Genomic DNA, 24,387 nt, shown 5'->3' on the forward strand with positions numbered 1-24,387 from the left:
AGCTGGGGTGAGCATGGAGCAGGGGGCCAGGCAAGAGAAGACTCTCAGCTGCCTGAGCAGCCCTGGCACAGGTGGAGATGACAAGGGTTCTTCTCCCCCCACCCCCAAACTGCTCACACTGCAGCCAGCGGGGCTGCTCCTGCCCACAGCTCAGCCACGCATCTCCACAACAGCACGTGCTGCTGCTACAGTGAGAAGAGCCCTGGGCTTGGAGCTCAGGCTCTGCTCTTCACTCTACGAGAGCTCAGGCAAGCAGCACAGCTTTTTCAGCCTCAGTGTGCTCATCTGTAAAATGGCAAGACAAACCCATTCCCTACCTACTTCATGCTATTGTAGGAGGGCACAGCAAGGAGGAGGAGGAAAATTTACTTCATAAACTGTTGAGTTTCCTGCTCCTAACATCATTTTTATGCATCTCCACCAAGGAGATCAGATTCTCTTAAAAATGACACCTGTACTCGACAGGCATAAGACCTAAAGGACACCAGCAGAAAGCAAATAAAAGAGAATTGCGTGGGGCTCCCCCAAAGCAGGCGGTGCTTGGTGCACTGCACGCAGCTGGAGTGCCTGCTCCTGCAGCCCAGTGCATCCAGAAAAAAAGCCAATGTGTGCTCATGTGAAGGCATCCTCCAAGGTTAGGAGAGGGGGTGCAGGGCTCCAAACAAAGTGTATGAGCCGAGAAGGGCAGGGTCTCATTATCCAGCCACTATGCACAAGGTTGGGAGAGCCCGTAAATGAAGGAAACTTAAATAGGGAGCACATTCTGTGAGCAATTCTGCCATACAAGCCCTTCAAAGCACTGACGCCAGCACCAGGCTCAGAGAAGCCTTTACCCCCAGCGCCGACACCCAGAGGGCCCGGCCTTGGCAGCGCCTCTTCTTCTCCACCAGCACCTAGTGGACACAGGGGAATTGCCAGGTTACCTGGCTCAGCCCAGGCAGGTTCCATCTCAGCAGGACGGAGCGCTTTGGAGGACGAGGCAGGTGATATGCTGGGGGTCTGGGGGGCCAGGGCTAGGAGGGGGACCAAGGGGCCCAGGGTGAGCCCGCCCACCCCTCTTGCATCTGAGGCCATGGCTCCAGGCTCCACCGAAACCTAGGCAACTCACTCATATCTGCTTCTCTAAGAAGCCAGGAGGAGCCCAGAGGACAGCGCCTCAGCCCCACTCACCAGAGACTCCCACAGCAGCCTCGGTTCTCGCCTTCCCCGCTCACGTTCTCTGTGTTCACAGACTCTGTCTCACTGGTGGGCATGCTGGCTGCGGGGAGAAGAAACGCTTTAGATTGTGCCATGGCTTCAGGAATTGGTGACGGCCAGGGAAGCCTGGCGTGCTGCCATCCACGGGGTCACAAAGAGTCAGACACAACTGAGTGACCGAACTGAACTGACTGACTGGATGCCCTGCGCACTCAAGGATGGGACAAACGCAATCTCTGCCTCCAGGATGAGCCTCTGGGAAGCTGGGAGGAGGGTGAAGAACATGATGAAGGGTCCCCAGGGACCTGACTGGCAAAAGGAGGTGCTGAGAAGCCCGGTGTCTCACAGAGGAGCCTTCACTTCCATGATCTGCCAAGGAAACCCAGAAAGTATCCCAACAGGAAGAGAAACCCACTATCCAACTTCCCAAGGAAAGAAGCCTGGGGACCAAAGTGAGCCCTGTAGCTGTCAGTGCCAGCGTACTCCTCTGATTTCCAGGTTTGCCCTGAGAGGCCGTCACAGCGTCTCAGTTACAGCTACATCTTTTCTAGTGCCCGCAAGAAGTACTGTAGAACATCTGTGAACAAATCTAAGATTTCATAAACAAATTCTTACTTTAAATATACTGAAGGAGAGGAGATATTATCAAGGGAGGAGCATATGAAGGTACCAAGCAAAGAATCTCTTTAAAAACGGAAGTATTCAACTCATTTTCCGTTAATCCTACCTGATGTTCTTCTGCCCAGCTTGTGAAGCCAAGATGCTGAAGGACGTCAGTTAGATTAACAAAAAAGACTGTTGACCAAAGATGCCTGCACTAGAGCTCAGAACATGGTCCTATGGGGAAAGAAGGTTTTCTCCCAACCAGCGACCAGAGGGCAAAGCTGTCTGTGGTCCTAGTGCACTGGCGTCTCTGGGCACTTCTTCCTTCCCCACAGCACAGCATCAAGCAGAAGCAGAGGAAAAGTTGAAACATACCCACTCAGGTCAGGAGGCCCAGGGACCCATTCAAGAGTCACCATCTGGCACATGGGTATTTTCTTCTCCTCCGCTTGATTCAACCCTAGAAACGTCTCCAACATGTGCTGGGGAGCAGGCGGCAGAGGAGGTGCAGGACACAATGAGGGACCCGGCCCTGCGCCTGTCCTGGACGACCCAGGGGAGAGGCAGCACCCAGTGCACTTCGGTCCACCAAGATTAGAGCTGCCTCAGGGGTTTGGGCAAGTGCTGTAAGGAATGACTAACTCTGCTCTGGGGTTAGGAGCTGTCATCAAAAGCCGAATAATGGGAGAATCACCCCCACACGTGCATGTCTTTGCCCTGATGCATAATTGCGAACTGCAGCGACCTGGTTTTGGAGACCTGATGGCGTCAACAGGGAGGCCTTTCCCCTGCAAGCCCTAACCATATGGCTCCTCCTCTGAAGGATGCCTGAGTTTCAGCTGTAAAACCTGACAGAGGTACCTGGAGCGCCATGGGGAGCAGTCTGAGCCCAGCCCAGACTGGCCTCAGGGCAGCGCAAAGGAGCAGGACGAGAGAGCTCTGTAGGTGCGGCTGCACAGCTGTGGACCCTGCTCGGGGGACAGACAGGGTGTGAATGACAAGGATGGACGTGGACCCCAGAGAACTGAGAAACACCTTTTCTGAGACACCAAAGACGACCCCTTCCCTCCTGTGAGCACCCAGAGGACTGAACCTGCCCGGGTGAGGGGGTGAAATAGCCATCTCCAGGCACACTGAGGCAAAGGCTTCAAATGGGAAGGCAAAATGAGCAGAATTACAGATGATACAATACAACCAGTACTCTCACAGAATAACCCTTTTCTTCCTTAGTCAAGTCAAAAGAAACCAACTACAAATTTGATTCACTTTTTCACAACTCCATGCAAAAACACAGACACAGAACCAAACAAACCGTAAAGAAAAACATCACAATCCAATCACAGAAACCTTAAACAAAAAGCTCCATCAAGAGACAGAAACACACATACACAGGAGGCTGCTCATACAATTTGCTTCTCCACGACTATTCCATGCCTGACTTCAGCAGAAAGACTAAAAAGTCATAAGAGTCAGCCAAGTTCACTGTTACAGGTTACTCCCACGGGGTCACCCTCTTCTTCAGGAGCAGGACAAGGAAAATCATGGTGGGAGACCCTTACAGATATGGCCAGGAGTCATCTCTGCAGAACGTTTTTCTTGGTGGTTACTGCCACCATGGACAGAAGCTGAAAGCAGCAGGGTGGGGGTGCCACTGGGTGGACCAGGGTTCTCAGGCCTCAGCAGGGTCCTGGCTCTGCCCTGGGCAGTCCCACCTCTCTCCAGGCTTCTCCAGGTCCTGTCTGAAAAGTGGGAACACTATCCCTAGGCTCTGGAGGGTCACTTTCCTCTACAGCAGTGTAATACTTCATGGTTCTAATATTAATCATGTTGTAAACTCAGCCACTATGTCCAAGAAGAACAAACTTCTTTTCATGGGCAAAACTCTGTGGCTTTTTACTCTCTGGGGCCATGTCCCGTGATGATATCAATAGAATTACTGCATGTAAGCTCTGGGAGTTGGTGATGGAGAGGAAAGCCTGATGTGCTGCAGTCCATGGGGGTCGCAAAGAGTCAGACACGACTGAGTGACTGAACTGAACTGACTGAAATTCAGTCACTATTTCCAAGAAGAGCAAACTTCTTTTCATGGGTAAAACTCTGTGGCTTTTTACTCTCTGGGGCTATGTCCCATGATGATATCAATAGAGTTGCTGCGTTTCACTCTTAAAGCTTGTTTTTCAAAAGATCTGATCCAAACAGATAACTCACAGCTTGCCCATGGGAAAGGTGGGGGGACACTACTTTGCATTTCTGGTTCCATGTCAACTAGGGAATGAAATGTACAAGCGCTCCTTAGACTGAGGTTGGGGCTGCAGAGACAAGAAGTCAAACTGAACTCCCCAAGCAGAAACTGAGGCTAACTGTGGGGCATGGTGTCAGGACTGCACTGACGGAGAGAATCCTCCTGCTTGCCAAGCAGGCTCCACCCTTCAAGTAGGATGGGGCAGTGGTTGAGAGCAGGCCTCTCAGGTTGGCCAGGTCTAACCTTACCCCCACATTTGTGACCGAACTTCTCCAAGGCTTCATTTTCTCATCTGTTGAAATGGGACGTACTTTAACTTCACTGGGCTGTGAGCAGAACTATAAGGGAGGGGGTGCAGAGTGATCCACAGTGTCAGGCCGTCAGTGAGGCTCCTACATGACGAATCCATCAGCTCAAAAAGCTTTCCTGGAGCTCCCTGGAAGCAAGGGGACTCTCTCTGGATGGTCCAAGCCCAGGGTCACTTCAGCCCACCCACTTCTACAGCCACACAAAGGATTCTCGTGTGAACACCTTCCACACTTCTGACCCAGCCTTGGCCTGCACTCCCAGTTTGTATCACATTCTCTGCCTTAAGTGGAATTATTTTACCTTAGCCTGTTGTATTGAGAGCAACTTTTCTGTCACCTCTATTTGACACCTGCAGAGCCACAGAACCCTAATAAATCTGCTCTGGAATCATGCCCCCGGGGGCTCAAGAGGAAGAGAGGAAGGGGCGGGTGGAGGAAGACAGCAGTGACTCCACCAGAACGTGGTGACCTCATTTGGTCCCAGAAATAGATGTGGATCCAGTCCCTCCACCCGAGCCTCAGAGCCACACTCTGGCGGGGGTTCCGGCAACCTTCCCATCCCGCCTCTCCCTCCCTGCCACAGGAGTGTTCCTTTTTCAGAAGCATACGAGACACCGGGCCCAGTGGGCATAACCAAGGAGCTTGTTTGTACATTAAAACATTTCACCCTTCACTTGCACCAGACATTTTTTTTTTAACATTCCTAAATTAATATGCACTTCACTTCACTCAGCCCCAATAGGATCTCATCTATGTTTTAAAAAAATCAAGACAGGAGAATCAGAGACTGTTAGAACTGGAAGGGGCTTCTGAGAGGACATGAACAAATACTGTGATTTCACAGATGAGAGAACCGACCCGCTTGCCTTGGGACACACAGCTCAGATGTGAGAGGAGAAAGCTCTCCTGAGCCACCCTCACCGTGCAACAACCCTGTGGCTTTGGTACATCCTTAAATACACTGGTGTATGATTCAGTATCGGTACATGTTGGTATGTGCACTGGTATACACTTAAAACTCCACAAATCAAAATGCTCCAAAAACCAAGTAAGCCTGTTACCTGCCAGCCATGCTGTGCTGTCCTAATGGCCCTCATTAACCCCTGGAAACCTGGTGTAGAGCCAGACCACTTCCAGGAGATCAGCCCAGCAAACGGGGAGGGGGGGTTATACAAAAATACAGGTGTGCCAGGGACTACTAGGACTTCATAAAAGCCCAAACAGAAAGACTCATAAAAGCCCAAGGAAGTAAACCCATGGATGACTTTATCAGAACACGTGGCATTCTCCCTAACCAGTTGCCTCAGCATCAGGACTGCCCCATTCGGGGTGATCGCTCTGTCCCTGTGAGCATTCAGCATTCACTGCTGACAAGTGATTAGGTCTAATTAGGGCTACAGCAGAGAGACCCCTTCAGACAGAATCCGGACCCTCCTGTAGAAGGAAACAGGGCCATCTGCATGCAGAGAGGCTATCAGTCCTTTTTCCCTACACATTTCAGGAAATTTTAGAGCTTTGTTGAAGAAGTTTTCATTTTTTAAATATAAATTTGAAAGCAATTCTCAATGACTCCAGCTGAAACCAGGCATTGGGACAAGCCTGTGGCCTATGCAGTAATGCTGACTGGCCCTGCATCTGCCGGGCACTGGGATCTCTAGGGAGAGCCCCAGGGCAGACCCTTGGGCTTCCAGCGTGTGCTCGCTGAAAAGGGGCCTCCAGTGGTAGGTCGGCGAGGGGATGGTGCCAGCCAGCAGCCCAGGACACCCTGGACTGTAAGTGAGAGTTGCCAGGGCCTCCCGGGCAGCCTGGCTCGGCCCCTGCTCTCCGTGGATAGCAGGTCACACTATTTCTCTTTAGGATCTAATTGTAGGGCCCAGATGTCATCATGGGTGATGCCACATGAAATAAACCAGGAAACAGCTGTTTTTCAGGCCAGCTCAACAGTATCTTCACCACCATGTAAACATTCCTCTATCTACCGTCTCTCTGAAGAATAACGCACATCTCAACCGTATCCGCCTGGCCTGTGGATTCAGAGGGAAATCAATACACAAGTGCACACGTGCACCCGGGCATGGATGTGCGTGCCCAGGAGTCAGAGTGAGTCTGTGTGCAGATCCAGACAGGCAGCCCCCAAACTCTGGCCCCTCCCCCCACTCCTTCCAGACCAGCTTCCTGCCTCCAGGACAGAGGTCAGAGAGGCTTGGTCTCTGTCATTGCCGGGACAAGCCCCCTTTCTTCCCAGGGCTTAGTTACTGCACCTGCAGCTATTGGTCAGTTTCATCTCTAAGACCCATTTACCTCTGACCTGACAGGACTGCTGTGAAGAGGAAACACCCACAGGTTGTCTGGTTTTACTCTCAGCACCAAGGGGGTTTTCCTCACATGTCCCGCCTCCAGCTCGGCAAACAGAGCAGGAGGTAAGCAGTACTGTGAAGTCACAGCCCACCCTTCAGGAGGGTGGCCAGGAGGCCAGTAGTAGGCCTGTAACAACTGGTTCCAAGTCACCTCCAGGCAGAGCACCCTGGGGAGTACAGCAGCTCCAGGAGGGAGCAGCCCCCGGGACACCCTGGCGACCCTTGCCAAGTGAGCCCGGAGCTCGACAGGCCCCTCCTGGACAGGTCACACTGACAGCCTCGCTCACAGATGTCCGGGGCCTCTAGGAACCTGGTTCCCCTGTTCTCCACAGGACGCACTTTCTTGCACACTCAGGGGTCTCTTTGAGCGTTTCCCTCTGTGCCCCAGCAGCCTAAAGCGTCTCACTCTTTCCTTTCAGAGGCAGGGGTGGGGCGGTCAGGTTAGATAACTGAGCAGTGGCAGGATCATAGCTGCCTTCCTTGGGGACAGGGGCTCCGCAGCCAAGATCTTGTGTTTTTATCTCATTTTCATGACAAGCACGAGCAGCGCCATGACGTCCCCTGGAGGAATTTGCCTGTGCTTGCTAGGAGTGACACGTTCAGCCGTCACAGGCTAACAGACTCTCGTTGCTGTAAAGAAGCCAGGCTCGTGCTGGAGAATGTGGGTCAAGGCCAGACCAAGGTTTCTCTGTCTAAAGCAAGAATCATGCCATGCCAGCAAATATTTCTGTATGACCAGCAACAGTGGGAGCACAGCATCCCCACGAGGGCTCCCACCCCAGCAGCATCACCAGTAATGTCAGGGGCCTTCTTCTGGGTCTCTAAGTATTTCATTAAATTAAAAAAAACTCCACCCCCAACAAAATACAGCAAGTTTTCTGAAAAGTTACACTGCTTCCTAATCCTGCGGATCTCAAGGCTAATCTGAAATTCTCAAGAATCCTTGAAAAGTCTCAAGGCCCAAGCACCAGCCAAGGAGGGGGGTCTCTCCTCCCCTGGGATAGGAACCACTCATTTGCTCATGTAACTTCTCAGACTTGGAAGCCTAAGTCAGTCTTTGCAAACTCTTTTCTCACACCATCACAGTATTTCCTGCTTAGCGGAAGCCGATTTTTCCTGCAGAGGCCTTAGGAGTTCCCCATGCCCAGCCTCTTCTTCATGAACCCATTCCCAGCATCGCAGTGGCACGAGTCAGCTGTCTCCGCCCCAGATTCAGGCCCACTCTCAGACAAGTTCCTTCTCTCGGAGCCACCACGTCTTCTCAGTGTGACAAAGGGCTCATGTCTGTACCCACTCTCCCTTTCCACTTTGGGACCTTCTGAGGAGAGTAGGACTCGAATATATCCTTCATTCAGACCACCCAAGACTTGCTCAAGTCCAATTCCCATCACCTCTGTGCTCGGCATTCCCACGAGCGAGCAAACAGGGCACCGTGAACTCTCTGCTCTCCTGGCAGCTGGCATTGTGCCCCCAATTCTCAATCTTCTCATTGAGGCTCCTCCAAGGTTGTGTGGCCAGGGCTGACCTTGGTGGCAGCAACCACGTGTGCACAGGAAAAGCACAGGGATGGCTCGAGCAGGCAGGACACCAGCTGTCTGCATAACTGCCCTGCATGGGGATGGTCCTGATACCAAGCCCAGGGATTCTGATGACAGGCTGTGTTAAGCATTATTTTAGAGCACAGACTGAAACTGTTTCCCACATAAGCCCTTTCCCCATTCCCATTTGTAAAGGCAAGTGCCCCCAAATCATGGCATCCTCTAGAAGTCTATTTTTAACTTCATTCTTGAAACTAGCACTTCTAGCTTTAGCCTGGTCCTGGGCAAACCAGCCAGGGACTGCACGACGCAGAGGCCAACTGAAACATGTAACCTGGAAAAGAAAAATCAATCAAACAACATCACTGGAATTTCCAAACAGTTTAGATTAAAAAGCATCATTTGGAGGGAAGTGTTTAAAAAGTCTGTCTTCCAGTCTAAGAATATTCATGCAGAATTAAATAAATCTTCTGAGTTGGTTCAGCTGCTTCTTTAAAAGGTACAGTTCAAACAAAGAGGAAACTGCAATGCTGTCTTGGCTAAGACACATATTGCGGGAAAAGACAAGAGGAAAGCAGCACGAACAAGTTTCAAGGAAATCAAATGAAAATACAGGCATCTCACAAACACACCACACAGCACATGCACCTCACACCATGCCATGTGGAAGGAACAGGCGTCAGAGGTCTTGGGAGAAGAGTCTCCCGAAGAGGAAGTTCCAGCTCAGCAGTTTACCGTGATCTTTAGCCCTGCGTTGGCGAAAGCAGCAAAATCTCCTTTTCTTCTTATCCTCTTTTAGCAAGTCGGCCACTGTGACCCCTTCAGTGGAACACAGGCAATTTCATTATGCTTCAGTAGAGGGCAGCAACAGCAACGCCAGCAGGCGTGAGGAAGCTGAAGGCGGCCCCATCTGCCGGCTCTGACAGGCGAACCCCAAATCTGCCCTCCTCCCACGGAGAAATCTACAGTTCAGGACCTGACAGGCAGTGAACGTGCGCCTTCTGCGGCTAGTATACTGTAACGCCCGTCTTCAAACACCTGTCCTACGCAGACACAGAGAACACAGTTGTGGACACAGTGTGGGAGGGAGAGAGTGGGACAAATGGAGAGAGGGGAACGGAAACCTACCATTACCATATGTAAAACAGCCAGTCAGTGGGGATTTGCTGTGACACTGGGGGCTCAACCCAGTGCTCGGTGACTACCTAGAGGGTGGGAGACAGGATGGAGGTTCAAGAGAGAGGGGACATATGTATACCTGTGGTTGATTCATGTTGATATATGGCAGAAACCAGCACAATATTGTAAAGCAAATAGTTTGCAAAAAAAACCCCAAAACTACCTGTCCTAAATACACAACCAACTAACCCACTCTGGACAAATGTTCCCAAGGTTCGGCTTCCCCTCTAGGAAGGGCATCAGGGAGAGGGCACATCAGCAGGAGTCCTAGGTGCTGACTGGCTCTGCGAGTCCAGCCAGCATCACCCTATGCAGCAGGACATGGGGTTAAAGTAGTGGGCTCTGGAGCTAAACAGACCAGGTCTAATCCCAGCCCTCCCACAGACTGGCTGAATGACTGTGGATGTGTTACCTAACAGTGTTAAACCTCAGTTTCTTCACTCGTAAGATGTTAATAACAGTCGAACCTACACTTAGAGAGTCGCTCTAAGAGGTGAACACTACATACAGTGAAATATAATGATACAAACACTGGCGAGGCACACTCAACCATGAAAACTCCCTTGTCTGGGTCTCAAGACAACGATTCCAGGGTCTCCAGCCCCAGACAGCTCTGTGACACAAGGGCTGCTCCAGGCTGGCGAATCTCTGCAGTAGAGGCCACATGCCCCAGGACAGCGCAAGGGCAGCAGAAGGAATTGTGAATGGACACAGGGCAAGCTTTCACGCACGGCTGGTGGCAGTGGGAAGTGGTGTCACTCGGCATAACGCTCACATTTCTGAAACGGGCCTCCTCTGGGACCCAGAAAAGCCATTCATGGTCATCGCTCCCACAGGACCCTGGGCACCAGTGGCCACACAGGTAAGGCATTTGGGGGTTAGAGGCAATGAATGTGCAGGCTACAGCAAAGCCTCGGTTCAAATCCCGGCTCTGCAGCAGTCATGCGGCCCCGAGAGGCTGCTTCGTCTCTCTGTGCTTCATTTTCCTCTTCTGACAAGGTCTCACCGCACAGTGGTGTTAGGAGTAACAGACTCGTGTGCCCATAGCCCTGAGAAGAATGTCTGGCACAAAGGAAGCACCTGGTTAATGTGAGCAATGACCCGGTGCTCTTTCATTCAACAGTCAACCACTGGGAGCTCGGACCTGAGACAAAGACCCTGCCAGGTGCCAGCCGCCCCGTGCAGAGCCCTGCTTCTGCCTCCATGGAGCTCCCAGTCCTGCGGCAGAGGAAGACAGCGACCACGTGAACAAGCATAAAACCACAACTCTGGTGGCTGCTGTAGAGCCCATATGCGCTGTGGACCATACCGTCCACTGTGGCAGCTTTAAAGCGGCCATTTATTGAAAATAGCCAAAATGTTGTTTCAAAACACGGAAGGATATCCACAGAACATGGTTCGGTGAAAAAAGACAAGTGGCAGGGCCATCTGTGCTGGGCGATCTAGTGGTGGGGACCAGGGAGGGTGTTGTCTGTGCAAAGGTAGGTTCTCACGTGCCCAACTGAGGCCAGAAAGAGCAGGCTCCCAATTGCCAAACCTGCTTCTCTCTAAGGAGAGGATGAACGAATGATCATGCTCCATACACCTCGGTATTACATGACTTCCTTACAGTGGGCAAATAGCACTTATGTAATCAAGGTATATTAAATACAAACACTGCCCTGAGTCAGAGCTTCACAAACCTGGCTGCCTCATCACAGTGGCGCAACCATCACGAAGTCCGTCTCCCACCATCTCCCACCGGCTCCCAAGAAGCCAGCCCCCGGTGAATGATGGCTCCCAGGACCACCAGGGGCTGGAGGCGGGGGTCTCCCATAACCTCAGCACTGGGCTCCCTGCAGAGAGGGCAGTTGCCCTGGATGTGTGTTTACCCTATGCAGCTCTAACTGCTGCTGTTTGCTTGACAGCTTTTAATTGAATGTTTTCCATTTTGAACTTGCACCCTGAGGTGGTTTAAGCGTGATGAAAGCAGTTTTGTAAATCAACATTTGAAGACACAACCTTTTTCAACAGGACCAACAAATGTCCATGCCTTGTGCTCGCACACAGCTTTGCCATCTCTGGTTTTCTGCCCACCCCAGAAATCAAACATGGCTGTAAAAGGCATCAAAGTGACACATACAGGCGGGAACTGACAGCTGTGACAACCTTGTGTGCCGAGGGGACAGCATCCCAGTGGGAGGCAGGCAGGGACAATGCTCACAAGCCTCCAGGACTGACCTGATGAAGAAAAGACAGGGTTCCCCCCTGCATTCAGGGTGTCCTGGAGTGTCAGGGTGTCCTCCCCTCCCTTCTTCGGGGCATCCTACATCCCCACTGACAGGGATTACTGATCATCCATAGTCCCCTCAGGAAAATGCCTTGCCTTTCTGGCCAGAGTTTTAGAATGAGCTTCCTTTAAAAGGATTTCATTATTTTTAATGCTTTTTTTTTTTTTTAAGGACTAATCACTGACAATGAGAAGAGTTTAAAATAGAACGTGAGGCTTTCAGATCTTAATGGCCCCAGCAAAACTCCATTGTTCACTCAGAAGCAGCTGCATACGTCTAAAAAATCACTTTGAGATTTGGCAGAGTTTCTTAAGGAACTTGAAGCTCAGCAAAAAGTTAAATAAATTATCCTTGAAAATATCCCATATGCTCAGGAACTAACTTCCAAGGGAATCTTGTCCATTCAATTAATTGTGTAACACTAGCTTTCTAACAGCAAATGTAGGGAACAGGCATCATAAATAATCTGTGGACACACAAAGCCAGAGCTACCTGTCACTGTGGCACCAGACAGCCCTAAAGGTAGGGACCCCACTGCCTCTCCTCTGTCTCCTTCCAAGTGTGACACTTGGTATGGTGGCATTCAGGAGCCCCCACCCTGGTTTCACACTGAAACCTCCAGGGAGCCACATCTGGGTCCCGTCCCCAGTGAATCGGCATGGGGGTGAGGCATGGCACCAGGATGCAACCCCAGTCCCCAGGTGACGGTCACGCACAGCCAGAGTTGGGCACCACATGTACAGACAGTGACATGTAGTAGATCAGAGAGAAAAGATAATACGAGCACATCTCCAAGTGCTTGATTTGACATCTGTTGTCCGACGCCAAGGTAGAAACAGACTTCAAGGGCCAGCAAATTGCTATATCTCGAAAGTGACTGAGTTGACAGATTTGTTTTCTATCAATACTTGAGAACCTTGGAGTTCTTGAACAGTATGGAAGAGGATGTCCTCTCTCTGAGTTTGGGTAGGGATCTAGTAGAAATGTCCAAAAACAATTTTGTTTCAGGTCAAGTTTTCCTGGAGCTTGATGACCACAGCAGCAGCAAGTCCTCTGACAGCTGTGGCAACTCCTACCAATTATGGAACACTTAATCCTCATGACAACCCTGTCATGAGGCAAATATCTTTCTCCACTTCCAGCAGGAAAGGAAACTGGGGCTCAGTGATGTTGGGTAATGTGCCTAGTGCTCTAGTCCAAATTCTAAGTCACTCAACTTGATTGTAGCCACCTCCAGAGAAGGGGTGTGGCCATGCTCTCCAGGCCCACCCTTGTCTTCCATGGGCTTATGACACCTGCTGTTATCAACGGTCCCCTCTGTCTAGGCTGAGCCTCAGCCATCAGGGAGGCCTCTTCTCACACTTACTCAATTCCTCCATGTCTGGGAAGAAACCATCCCACTGCATCCCCAACCCAAGTGAAAAAGACACTCAGTGGAGTCAGCATCCCGCGGGCACAGACAGGAGCTCCCCCCGCCCTTCCCCAGGGAGGACACAGGGCAGGGCTGGGGTGTGGGGTGAGCCTCACAAGCTCGGGGAGGATACTGGCAATGCCCACACTTCACGGGCTGCTGACAGGTACAGAGACCAGACGTGGCGTGTGCGGGTGGTAAGTCAGCCACTGTCAGTGGGTGAGGAGGACCACAGAGGCGAACCCCTCCTCCCTGTGTTTCTGTGACAAGGGGGAAACGGCTGGCAGCCACGGAGGCCCCAGTGAAACCCTGGCAGGGCTGCTCCCCCAGGAAGTCTGGGCCGCAGGGGAATGCATCGCTGCGAGGGGGCTTGGGGCTCTCTTCTCAAGTCAGTTAAACCTCAGCATGGTTCCCACAGCCTCAGATTTATGTTTCCATTTCCAACCCTGATCCACTGGGGGTCTGGAACTCTGAGGCCTGGGGAAATACCAGTCTCCTGGTATAATGTCCGCTCCACAGGACACCCCAGCACCTGGCAAACGAGCCCACACAGAGTTGGCGTGCACCAGAAGGAGCTGCCATTCCAGACCAAGCACTAAGCCGGTGCTGACGCAGAGCCTCGCTGTGCAGAGCAGAAGCCACGACGCTGACATCCCTGAGACACAGAGCAGCTTTCTGGGGATCGGTGCTCCCATTACACAGTGAATTCTGAGGCTCTGCAACTTTCAAGGGGGCTTGGTTTCCCTCCTTGCTTATTAAGAAATACACTTCGGGGTTTTGAACACGTGTACCACTCTACCTTGTTTATGCCATGTCATTAGCGTGAGAAGCACTCCGCCCAACCTTCCACAACCAAAGGCTACACTTGTCCCTCAGAGCGCGGCGGGGACACAGCCTCTCCCGCAGGGCCTCCCCTGCACGCCCCTCATCCCACATCCCCACGTCCTCCTTGGGCTCCCATGGCAGACTGCGGGCCCTTGGTTACGGTGCCAGCTTCTCTGCTCTGTCTCACACTAGGTGCTGTGGGAAGGTCTCCTCAGGCAGAAGCATTGATTTTGCCATCAGACGTTTCCTCACAGGCAGAAGCAGGACACAGGAAATGCACTGGACCCTAAGAGCGACCGGGAGACACCGGCTCAAGTCCCTGCTCCTCAAATCACAGGCCACAGAACAGCTCCAGTACAACGATGTTGGCTCCACGAGGTGGACCCTGTCTGTGACTAGAAGGGGGAGCAATGAAGAGACGAAACGACATCTGCCTGCAGGAGGGCCCTGGCTCAGCCCCTACAGGACACACCGATGCTGACAGAGCCAGGGGCCCTGCTTGGAAGAAGGGACAAGACCTTGGCTGGCCTATGCACAACAGGTGACATGCTGGGCTTAGGAGAGCGGGGCAGGGAGCTGGTGGGGCCCTGCGGGCAGCGCCAAGGCCACAGCCTGGGAACCAAGAAGAAAACAGCGGGACAGCAGCCCTGAGCTGCAGCCTGTCCCTGGCCTCGCTGCAGGGACAGGTGCTCTGTGAAGGCCATGGGATTCTGCAGTAACCCCCTCCCTAGGCAGAGCTGGGCCAAAGATGTGTAGATACTCCTTACACCACGTCATCAGTCTTCAAAACTCTCATCTCATAGTTGAGGAACTTGGTCTAATAACGTGCTCCCTGGTTCCTTCACCCTCAGGGGGCGGCCCCCAGGCTCTCCTTGAGGAGGTAACAGTGCAGCCTGGGAAGCAGGGGGCCTGCACACACCTGCTCGCCCCTCCGCCTCCCCCAACCATGAGCACACAGGACTGAGTCAAGTGCGCATCCCTGATGACAAGAAACACTCTCCACAGAAGCAGAGACTCAGAGTCCCAGGCTCGGACAATTGCGAAGGCCAACTCGGTCAGGCACGCACTCCACTCTGGGTCTCAGCCTCTGCTCACCCATTCTCCCTGCACATGCCTGGGCTCCAGCCATAGGAATAGCCCTTCATGGCCTCCCTGAGCCTTCGTTTGCCCACTTTCACGTCCTCCTCACACCACTGCCTCAACTCGGAATGTTTTGCCTGACACATCTCAGGTCCATCCATCCTTCAAGGCCCAGGGCCCAGGGCCCACTGTTCAGTCCTAGACGATCGTCGCCAGCCCCCCTCCACCACCCCCCGCCGTCAGCCCCCGGTACACGGTCTGCCTCCTCTCGCGACCTGCACTCATGTCTCCTGGTGCTACGTTCACTAGGGTGTGGGCCCGTCCTCACCACCCCAGGAGTCCTCCAGGCATCCGCACGGCCTTGCTGAACGGAGGCCTGACTGCATACGGTCTGAGGGTTCTGTGTGGGACCTGCTCAGTCATCTTCCATGGGGCAGGGCCTAATCTGGCTTCCCAGGCCTCTCAACGGACGAGCACCCTAGGTCTCTACTATCAACTAGTCTAGACTTAAAACCCATCACAAATGGCTTAAGTCAACTCTACTGTTGAATTTCAATTTCCCTTTTAGAGGCACAGACCATCTCAAGAAGAGCAGGAGCAAGAAAAGCATATGATAAAAGATGCTTTGGGTGACAGTGGCAATCCCAGTGGACTGAACACAGACCTTCCTGCTACAGGAAGGTGCCCGGCGCCCAGTGTCCAGTGTGGGGGACCAGCCGGGTGTGCTCTGGAGCGGCCACGTGGACTCTCATGCCTCCTAACACTGCCCTAAACACTGAACTGTTGTCTTCCGGGGCAAAGAGCTGAGACTTTGGCGTCCCATGTTTGGTGCAAATGGAAGCCACTTCAAGGAGCTGAGGGGTGGAAGTGGCCCTACTCTTCAAGGTCCCTTCCAGTAACTTGTTCTGAATTGGAGGACCCACAGTTTCATCTCCTCTGATACAAGGCACATTCCCATCTTAACACACCCTTGTCCCAGAGCTGAGGCTTATTGTATTCCCAGGCCACAAAGTGCAGCCAGCTGATCCTCTGCAACCAAAAAGCCACAAGACAAGATACATATCTGAACCCCGGGCCCCAGGCAGAAATGCAGAGTCAGTGCAAATGGGCTCTCTGATGTGCAGGCCGACAATCCAAAGATCTAGAGGGTGCTCTGGGTCTCAGAGCAGAAGAGATACCTGCCACGGGTGGGCATCTGAACAGCACATGGGCCCTATGGGTCCCGAGCAGCAGAGGCGCCACTTACTATTTCGTTTGCTCTCCTCGCCTCCTTCTTCTTCATTCTCAGGATCAATGTCTTCTGCTTGGGTGATCCAGTCCAAGTAGCCCTTAAGATCCTCTTCCAGCTGCTGCTTCTCCCGGAGCTTCTGGAAGTCTCCCCGTGCTTTTGCTTTCTCCCTTTCCTTCGAGAACTCTCTGAAGCGGGCAGAGAGAACAGGCACTCGTCAGGACGTCCCCGGGAGCCGCCCTGAGAGCCATCTGCCCGGCCGCACAGCAGTCTCGCGGCAGGACACACGGCACCAAGTACAGCCACACGAGCACACAAAGGGGGCCACACACGCGGACAGGACACACGACAGTGCCTCCCAAGCAAGACTGTGGGGGTCAGAGCTGCAGAGACCACGCCAACGCACATGCACGCCCCTCAGAAAACCAGCACCCCTTAGGAGCTTTGCACTCCCAGTGAGCTGAGGCCCCAGATACCATGTGCTATCGTAGTAGGCCCTTGATCCCCCAGCAGGGGCCTCAGAGACGTCCCCCTCCCGCAGAGCCTCCTCAGATAGCGGGCACAATGCTTCAGAGAGAAAGGACCCAAGGCGGCCGAGCTGTGCTCCTAGAGGGCTTCTTCCATCCCTGGAGGTAACACTCAGCACCCTAGTGTGTACTGGCCCCTTTGTCCAAACCATGAGCCCTGAGATCCCACCCCACCCTCTGCAGATCCAGCCAGAGTAGTGGACAGGCTCAGAGCAGAGAGCCTGTCCCCACCCAGACACCCCCGCTCCACGCTTCCCAGACAGGAAATGGAGCACCCGTGAAGCAGTTATCCTTCTTAACTGTCGCTTCTTGCCATGATCTTTCCCACCAAAGTCCTCCCCATAGGAGGGGAAAAGGGAGCATGATTTGTTGCCCATTTATGGGAACACCTGCCCTGGAAAGGCTCTGGCAGACGAGGAAATGTTCCCAACTGTTCATGGTTTACTCAACTTTTCCTGTCTGCAAGCATGGATCTCTGCATATATACAGAATCCCACATTGGCTGAGGCAAGGCAGGAAGTCAGGTGGATGATTACTCAGTTCTCATATACGAGGAACCATCTGCATTTCCAACCGTGAACTGTTACAGGAGCCAAGGTATGCGTGGTATGGATTTAGGAAGTACGATTACAAAGCTGCTAAGACAGGAGATGCGACAACAGGCAGTGCAGCCCCTGCACGGAGACCGCTGGATGCCGATGGCCGCCACGTCTGCCTTCCTTCCAGTCTAAAGCCAGCACGTCTCCCCTGCCAGGACCTCGTTAACCCAACCCAACCGAGGAAGAGCAGGTGACCTGCCTAAAGTCAACCTCTCCTCCCTCTCTCCCTGCCCTCCCTCAACTCTGGGCTGTGGATGGGCTGAAGAGACACTTGAACACCCAGTGACACGGATGCTTCGGGTGAGAAACCGGATTCCTCCCCAAGGTGCCGGCTTCTGCCCGCCCCCTCTAGAAAGGACACCTTCACTGCCCCTAAGTTTTTCAGATGCCCCGGGATCTGTCCTTTCTGCTAGAGCTGGTCTGTCCCACCTTCACCTGCTGAGAAGTGAGGAGGGGGCAAGGCTGTGGGGCATCCTGAGCCTGGCTCTCGGGGGAGCCGACTCAGGGGGTTCTCGGGGTGAGCTGAAGCCGATCAAGGCCTAGAGCCTCCTGGGGAGACACCTTCCCTCTCAAAATGAAAGGCCTCTGAAGGCAGCACCTTGCTGCTCACAAGAACCATGTCCTGAGAACAATATGGGGCTTCTCATCCTTGGCTTCCGGAGATACCAGACCTGAATAATTCATTCCTGGGCAGGTTCACGAACTGAATCTGAACTCTGAAAATGTCACACCGGAACCAGAATCTCCTCCTTGAACAAGTGGAGGGCCTGGAGTGTCACGTGTCAACGTGAAAATGCGTCACATAATCTGTTCTCTTAAACACATTGTAAAGACCAAGTCTGTGGGCCTTCAAGTCTATTGTTTACCAAAAGTAGTAGTTGTTGTTCAGTCACTACCTCGTGTCTGAATCTTCATGACCCCATAGACCACAGCACGCCTGTCTCCCCTGTCCTCCACTAACTCGCACAGTTTGCTCAAATTCATGTCCAGAGTCAGTGATGCTATCTGACCATCTCATCCTCTGCCGTCTCTTTTTCTTTGGCCTCTAATCTTTCCCAGCAGAAGTATCCCAGCATAAACCTTTCTCTGAGTTTGACTCTGAACTCAAGAGTACTCAATTCACATGAAAATGTATAAACAGGGTATTCTGATTCTGGTTACATATCTCATCTGAGTTCTTAAAAAAAAAAATTACTAAGATAGCAGAAGAGTTGCTCTTAAGTTTCACAGGGGATTTGGCTTTAGCAACACATTTCATTAAGTCTTTTTACATCAGAAATTCAAAAGACCTTCTAACAAACTGCATCACTGTTGTGTGCACATTCTGGTAGTTGGGACACAGCAAAATACACCTAAGTAAAATCCTTTTGTGACTAGAATTTCTGAGACTAAAAAACACTGCCAAGTTCTGGCTTGTAGCCCATTTACTGTAAATACTAAAGACTATTATAACTGTTCATGTAACAAAACTGTTCATATAAACTCTCTGAACTGATTTTAGACAGTTCTGAACAGTCTGTATTCTGCTAATACTTCTAATTCTAAGTATTCTGCTAATACTTAGCAGGCACGTAACCTTTCCTGATTTGGACAGAACTGAGACTGACAAGGCATAAATCTCCTGTCGGCTCTGAGATGAGGCGGAGGAGAAGGTGCAGGGAGTGGGCTCTTTGTGACAAACTCAGCTGCCCCATCGCTCCTCTCAGACCACACTGGGCTCTAAGTCTGAGACCTGGACTCTGTGCCCCACTCTGTCACTTCCTGTGTCTGAGCTTCAGTCTCCTCACCTGCAAAACCGACATGCTACCTGCTCTCCTGTCTCACAGGGACAAAGTCAGACATTCAACGAGATACTATCGTGAACATCACAAAGCCCTGCACAAACATCAAGTTCAAAAGTATAACATGTAGTTGTCGAATCTGGGTATAATAAAAGGCAACTGGAGGAGGTTTCTCACGTACTGAAAGGAGAAAAATTGCAAACAGCTCTGAATGGGCTCTAAGCTACATGACGCCAGGGGAACTGAGGGAGGCACAAACGGACACGTGGGATCCTGGGGCATGGAGGGACCTCAAAGAGCCAGCAAGTACCCCATCAACCCTGTACTGCTCTCTGCTCAGTGGAAAACAACTCGTTCACAACAAACCCTGCGTTCCATAACATCTCACCTGAGCCCACTGGAACGTTATCAACTTCAGTGGACAATGAAAACAGTTTTCCATTTCATGGAAGAATCTGTCATTCTAGAAGCCTAGTACTAAGGGACTAAGTAACACTCACTATTATAAAAGTTAATTTAACAAGTCTACTGGTAGAAACCACCAGACTTTCACAAGAAATTTCACTAGAAATCTGACAACTCACATGTGAGAGAAGCCTACCTGTTGCAGATAAAGTCAAAGTTGCTCAGTTGTGTCCAACTCTTGAGACCCCATGAACTATATATAGTCCATGGAATTCTCCAGGCCAGAATACTGGAGTGGGTAGCCCTTCCCTTCTCAAGGGGATCTTCCCAACCCAGTGATCGAACCCAGTCATCGAACCCAGGTCTCCTGCATTGCAATGGGATTCTTTAACATTTGAGCCACCAGGGAAGTCCAAGAATACTGGAGTGGGTAGCCTATCCCTTCTCCAGGGGACGTTCCTGACCCAGAAAATGAACCAGAGTCTCCTACACTGCAGGCAGATACTTTACCAGCTGAGCTATCAGGGAAGCCAAAGGGAGATTTTAAAAGTGCTTGGAGAAAAAAACACATATATTGTATTACCCTTTCGATGCAAAATAAGAGAAAATAAGGAAACCTTAACCGAATGGCAACCCACTCCAGTGTTCTTGCCTGGAGAATCCCAGGGACAGAGGAGCCTGGTGGGCTGCCATCTCTGGGGTCACACAGAGTCAGACACGACTAAAGTGACGCAGCAGCAGCAGCAGCAGCAACTGAAGGTTAAAGCACAAAGGGATGGAGACAAGGGACTAGAGGGCATCAAGTAGGAGTGACACTAAGTATACCTTTTTCTATAATCTAACTTTTAGAATCATGCTAATATTTTACACATTAAATTCTTAATTAAATCAACAAAGATAAGATGGAGAGAAAACACCCTTAAAGTAGAAGTGAAATAAATGAATCTGATTGTTCTTCAAATGAGTGTCATAACCACCCTGACGGAGAGAGACACAACTAGCTCAAGTAGTTTATGAACATTTGCTGTACGCTTTTATCATCTGGGTAGGGCTGGGATGAGGGTGGAACCACAGACAAATGCTGAACTCTTTTTAGTAAGCTTGTTTGTTTGCAGTGAGTGATATGGATGAAATCTTGCTGAAACGATATTAGATATACTATAGGATTTGGCATCCGGTCCCATCACTTCATGGCGAATAGATGGGGAAACAATGGAAACAGTAACAGACTTTGTGTTACTGAAGCACTGAAGATGGTGACTGCAGCCATGAAATTAAAAGATGCTTGCTGCTTGGAAGAAAAGCTATGTCCAACCTAGACAGCATATTCAAAAGCAGAGACATCACTTTACCAGCAAAGGTCCGTAGTCAAAGCTATGGTTTTTTTCCAGGAGGCATGTATGAATGTGAGAGTTGGATTATAAAGAAAGCTGAGTGCCAAAGAACTGATGCTTTTGAATTGTGGTGTTGGAGAACACTCTTGAGAGTCCCTTGGACAGCAAGGAGATCAAACCAGTCCATCCTAAAGGAAATCAGTCCTGAATATTCATTGGAAGGACTGATGCTGAAGCTCCAATACTTTGGCCACCTTATGCGAAGAACTGACTCCTTGGAAAAGACTCTGATGCTGGGAAAGATCGAAGGCTGGAGGAGAAGGGGACAACAGAGGATGAGATGGTTGGATGGCATCACCGACTTGATGGATACAAGTTTGAGCAAGCTCCGGGAGTTGGTGATGGACAGGGAAGCCTGGTGTGCTGCAGTCCATGGGGTGGCAAAGAACTGGACACGACTGAGTGACTGAACTGAACTGAGGATTTCACAAATGAGTTCATGTGTCAATGCACTTGGGAGCCAAGGTTCTCCCTGTAGAAGGAGGGACACAGAAAGATGGGAGAGGGACAGTTAGAAAGAACCCTTTGGGGATGGACTGCAACTAGGATGCTGACATGAATTCATGATTTCTAAAGATGTACACATATGATTATATGTATGTAAATGTATCTACCTCCTAGCTCTGTCGGAAAGACCTAGAAACAAAGACATTGCCACTGCTGATAGCTATGAGCACACCTGGCATCCAGATCTTGGTCTCTAATACTATTTCCCATATAAAGATCAGTAGACTTTTGAGAAATGGCTGATTCCAGGGATGAGGCAGGGCAGATAACAGGACTAGGAAGATAAGAAAGTGCTAAAAAAAAAAAAATGAAAACAAAAGCAAAATATGATGGAATATGAGAAGCCACTGGCCATAATCTGAGCCCCTGAATAACTAAAAACAGTGAAGAATTTTTTTAATACTAAAAAACCAGTCCACACCCCTTACAGATAAATTAAAAAGCAGACGCAATATTAATAATAAGTGATTTTGAGTAAAAGATATCTGGATTGTTTACTAAGCTGTTCTTCTTCTTGCAACTTTTCTTGTATGTTTGAAATCACTTCCAAGAAAAATTTGTTGACGTATTTGGAAAACGTAATCATTCTGAAAGTGAAAGTGAAGTCGCTCAGTCGTGTCCGACTCTTTGCGACCCCATGGACTGTAGCCTACCAGGTTCTTCCATCCACGGGATTTTCCAGGCAAGAGTACTGGAATGGGTTGCCATTTCCTTCTCCAGATAATCATTCTAATCAACTGCAAATTTACATTGTTTTACATTCATTTCCGCTTACCAGGTAGACTATAGGCTTACTCCCTGGTGGCTCAGAAGGTTAAGAATCCACCTGCAATGTGGGAGACCTGGGTTCGATCCCTGGGTTGGGAAGATCCCCTAGAGAAGGGAACAACTACCCACTCGAGTACTCTTGCCTGGACAAGTCCATGGACAGAGGAGCCTGGTGGGCTACAGCAGTCCATGGGGTCACAAAGTCAGACACGACTGAGCAACTTTCACTTTCACAGGTTTATTGCAGGAGTGGACAATACTGTCCATTTCTTTCTACATCTCTCTCTCCTCCATGCAGTGCCTGCCTCAAGCAGGCATGCAGGTAGAATAAGACAACACACAGCAAAACGAGCTCTACTCCTTAAGAGACCAAAATGCACCAGGACAGAAAGCCCACGGTTCCTGGGATTGTCCAGAAGCCCAAGAAAAGTGTGTCCCATAAGGAGCAATCTCCCTGCCAGCTGGACCTGACAACTGCCACGGGTCTCACTCTGGCCCATGTGCGCACATCTTTCCCACCCACTGCGGCAGCTGGAGGGGCTGCAGCCAGAGCATTTCCTTGGGGTTTGTCTCCCTCCTGGCAGGTCACCATCAGTGCACTCCGGGACTCCATCCTGGTGTCATCCTGCTCAGAAGGCCTCGGGGCCACTCACTGCTGTCCTCAGGCATCAAGGCCAAACACCCAGGTCCAGCACTCAGGGGTTTTCAGCCCTCCCCCACCTGCTATTCCAGCTTTATCTCCACTCCTCACAGATGTACACCTTGTACTGTGGCTACACTCTTCTCTGCTCCACCAACCCTATGAGCCTTTGTCCACAGAGCTCCATCCACCTGAGCAGCCTTTGCCCATTCTGAATTCTAGCTCCCTCGTCAAGACCCAGCCTTCCCTGGTCACCCTAGCCAAAGAGCTCTTCCCTCCTCGAGAGCCCTCTCCACACTGAGTACCAGCCACGGATCTGAGTGCACACCCTCCACCTGCCAGCCTCCTCAGAGGTGTCCTTAACAGAGCCCCACACAGTCCTCAAACCTCATCCTCGCTGGAGAGTATGGACAGCAAGAGAAAGCTGGTGTCACTCTCTCTATACAGAAACTGAGGACGGGGAGGCCAGTCAGACAAGCCCATCCAGCTCTTGAATCCACCCTCCTAAGGACCTCAACGTGGGCCACAGGAGGCAAAGGAGGAAGAGAGTAAGTATATGAAGGGATTAGGATAGAAGTCAGCTTATAGTCAGGCCAGGAAAGGGCCTATATTCTTGCCTAGAGAATCCCTATGGACAGAGGAGCCTGGGCAGGCTACAGTCCAAAGGGTCACAGAGTCGGACATGACTGAAGTGACTTTGCACACACACACATAATCAGTCCAAGAAGGGCCTTAAATCCCAAACTGAGAGCTGTGCTTCCCTGTAGACAACAGGGAACCAACAGAAGGTCTGACAGAAGAGAGTTGCCATCAGCTTTGTTTTACAGGAGTGATGGGTTAAGATGAGCTCGTATAAGGAGAAATTCTGGTGAGGAGGTCAGAAGACAAGGAGTAAACCCTGGGCGATGGACTACATTTAACATCAATAGGAATGCGAGTCAAATTACTTTTACCTGGAAGTAAAGGGGTGGAAGGGTGACCTCCACCCCTTCCACGTGGTCTCCTGGGGCTGGCACATCCACCATTGTCTTCTCAGCTACCAAGGACCTTCCTGTGGGGGGCAGATGACGCACCACCTGCCAGGTGAACATTCCCTGCCTAAGTGTACGGGCAAGAAAGGCAAACAGGAGGCCAGATGGAGAAGCGATGCCACAGAGGATCCATATCCCTGGTCCTCATCCTCTGGAAGGCTCTGGAAGCAGACCTGCTGTGTGCCCCCCAGGAGAGGCTGGACATTGCAGAAGACTGCTTTCAGCACAACAGAAGGGAAAATTTTCTAATAATCCAAGTCTACCAAAAATGGTAGAGCTTCCCTGGTGGCTTAGAGCGTAAAGCATCTGCCTGTGATGCAGGAGACCCAGGTTCAATCCCTGGGTCGGGAAGATCCCCTGGAGAAGGAAATGGCAACCCACTCTAGTACTCTTGCCTGGAAAATCCCACGGATGGAGGAGCCTGGTAGGTTACAGTCCATGGGGCTGCAAAGAGTCGGACACGACTGAGCGACTTCAGTTCACCAAAAATGGAGCAG

At 51.1% G+C, this 24,387-nt stretch overlaps 1 protein-coding gene across 5 annotated transcripts in view; it reads right to left on the minus strand.

Annotated features, from left to right (window-relative positions):
- The window catches only part of CACNA1D (calcium voltage-gated channel subunit alpha1 D), a 346,003-nt gene that overhangs the window by 91,879 nt on the left and 229,737 nt on the right, over positions 1-24,387 (minus strand). For 3 of the 5 annotated variants that reach the window (XM_070359808.1, XM_070359810.1, XM_070359807.1), the window contains exons 9-11: positions 16,257-16,426; positions 1,171-1,258; positions 834-893 (exon numbers count right to left, since the gene is read on the minus strand). In XM_070359808.1, the coding sequence (XP_070215909.1) occupies positions 834-893; positions 1,171-1,258; positions 16,257-16,426 (318 nt within the window). The remainder of the gene's footprint in view (positions 1-833; positions 894-1,170; positions 1,259-16,256; positions 16,427-24,387) is intronic. The other 2 variants (XM_070359809.1, XM_005896471.3) reach the window with 1 other exon arrangement.

Source organism: Bos mutus, chromosome 22 (genome assembly GCF_027580195.1).
Source record: "Bos mutus isolate GX-2022 chromosome 22, NWIPB_WYAK_1.1, whole genome shotgun sequence".
Lineage (NCBI taxonomy): Eukaryota > Metazoa > Chordata > Mammalia > Artiodactyla > Bovidae > Bos > Bos mutus.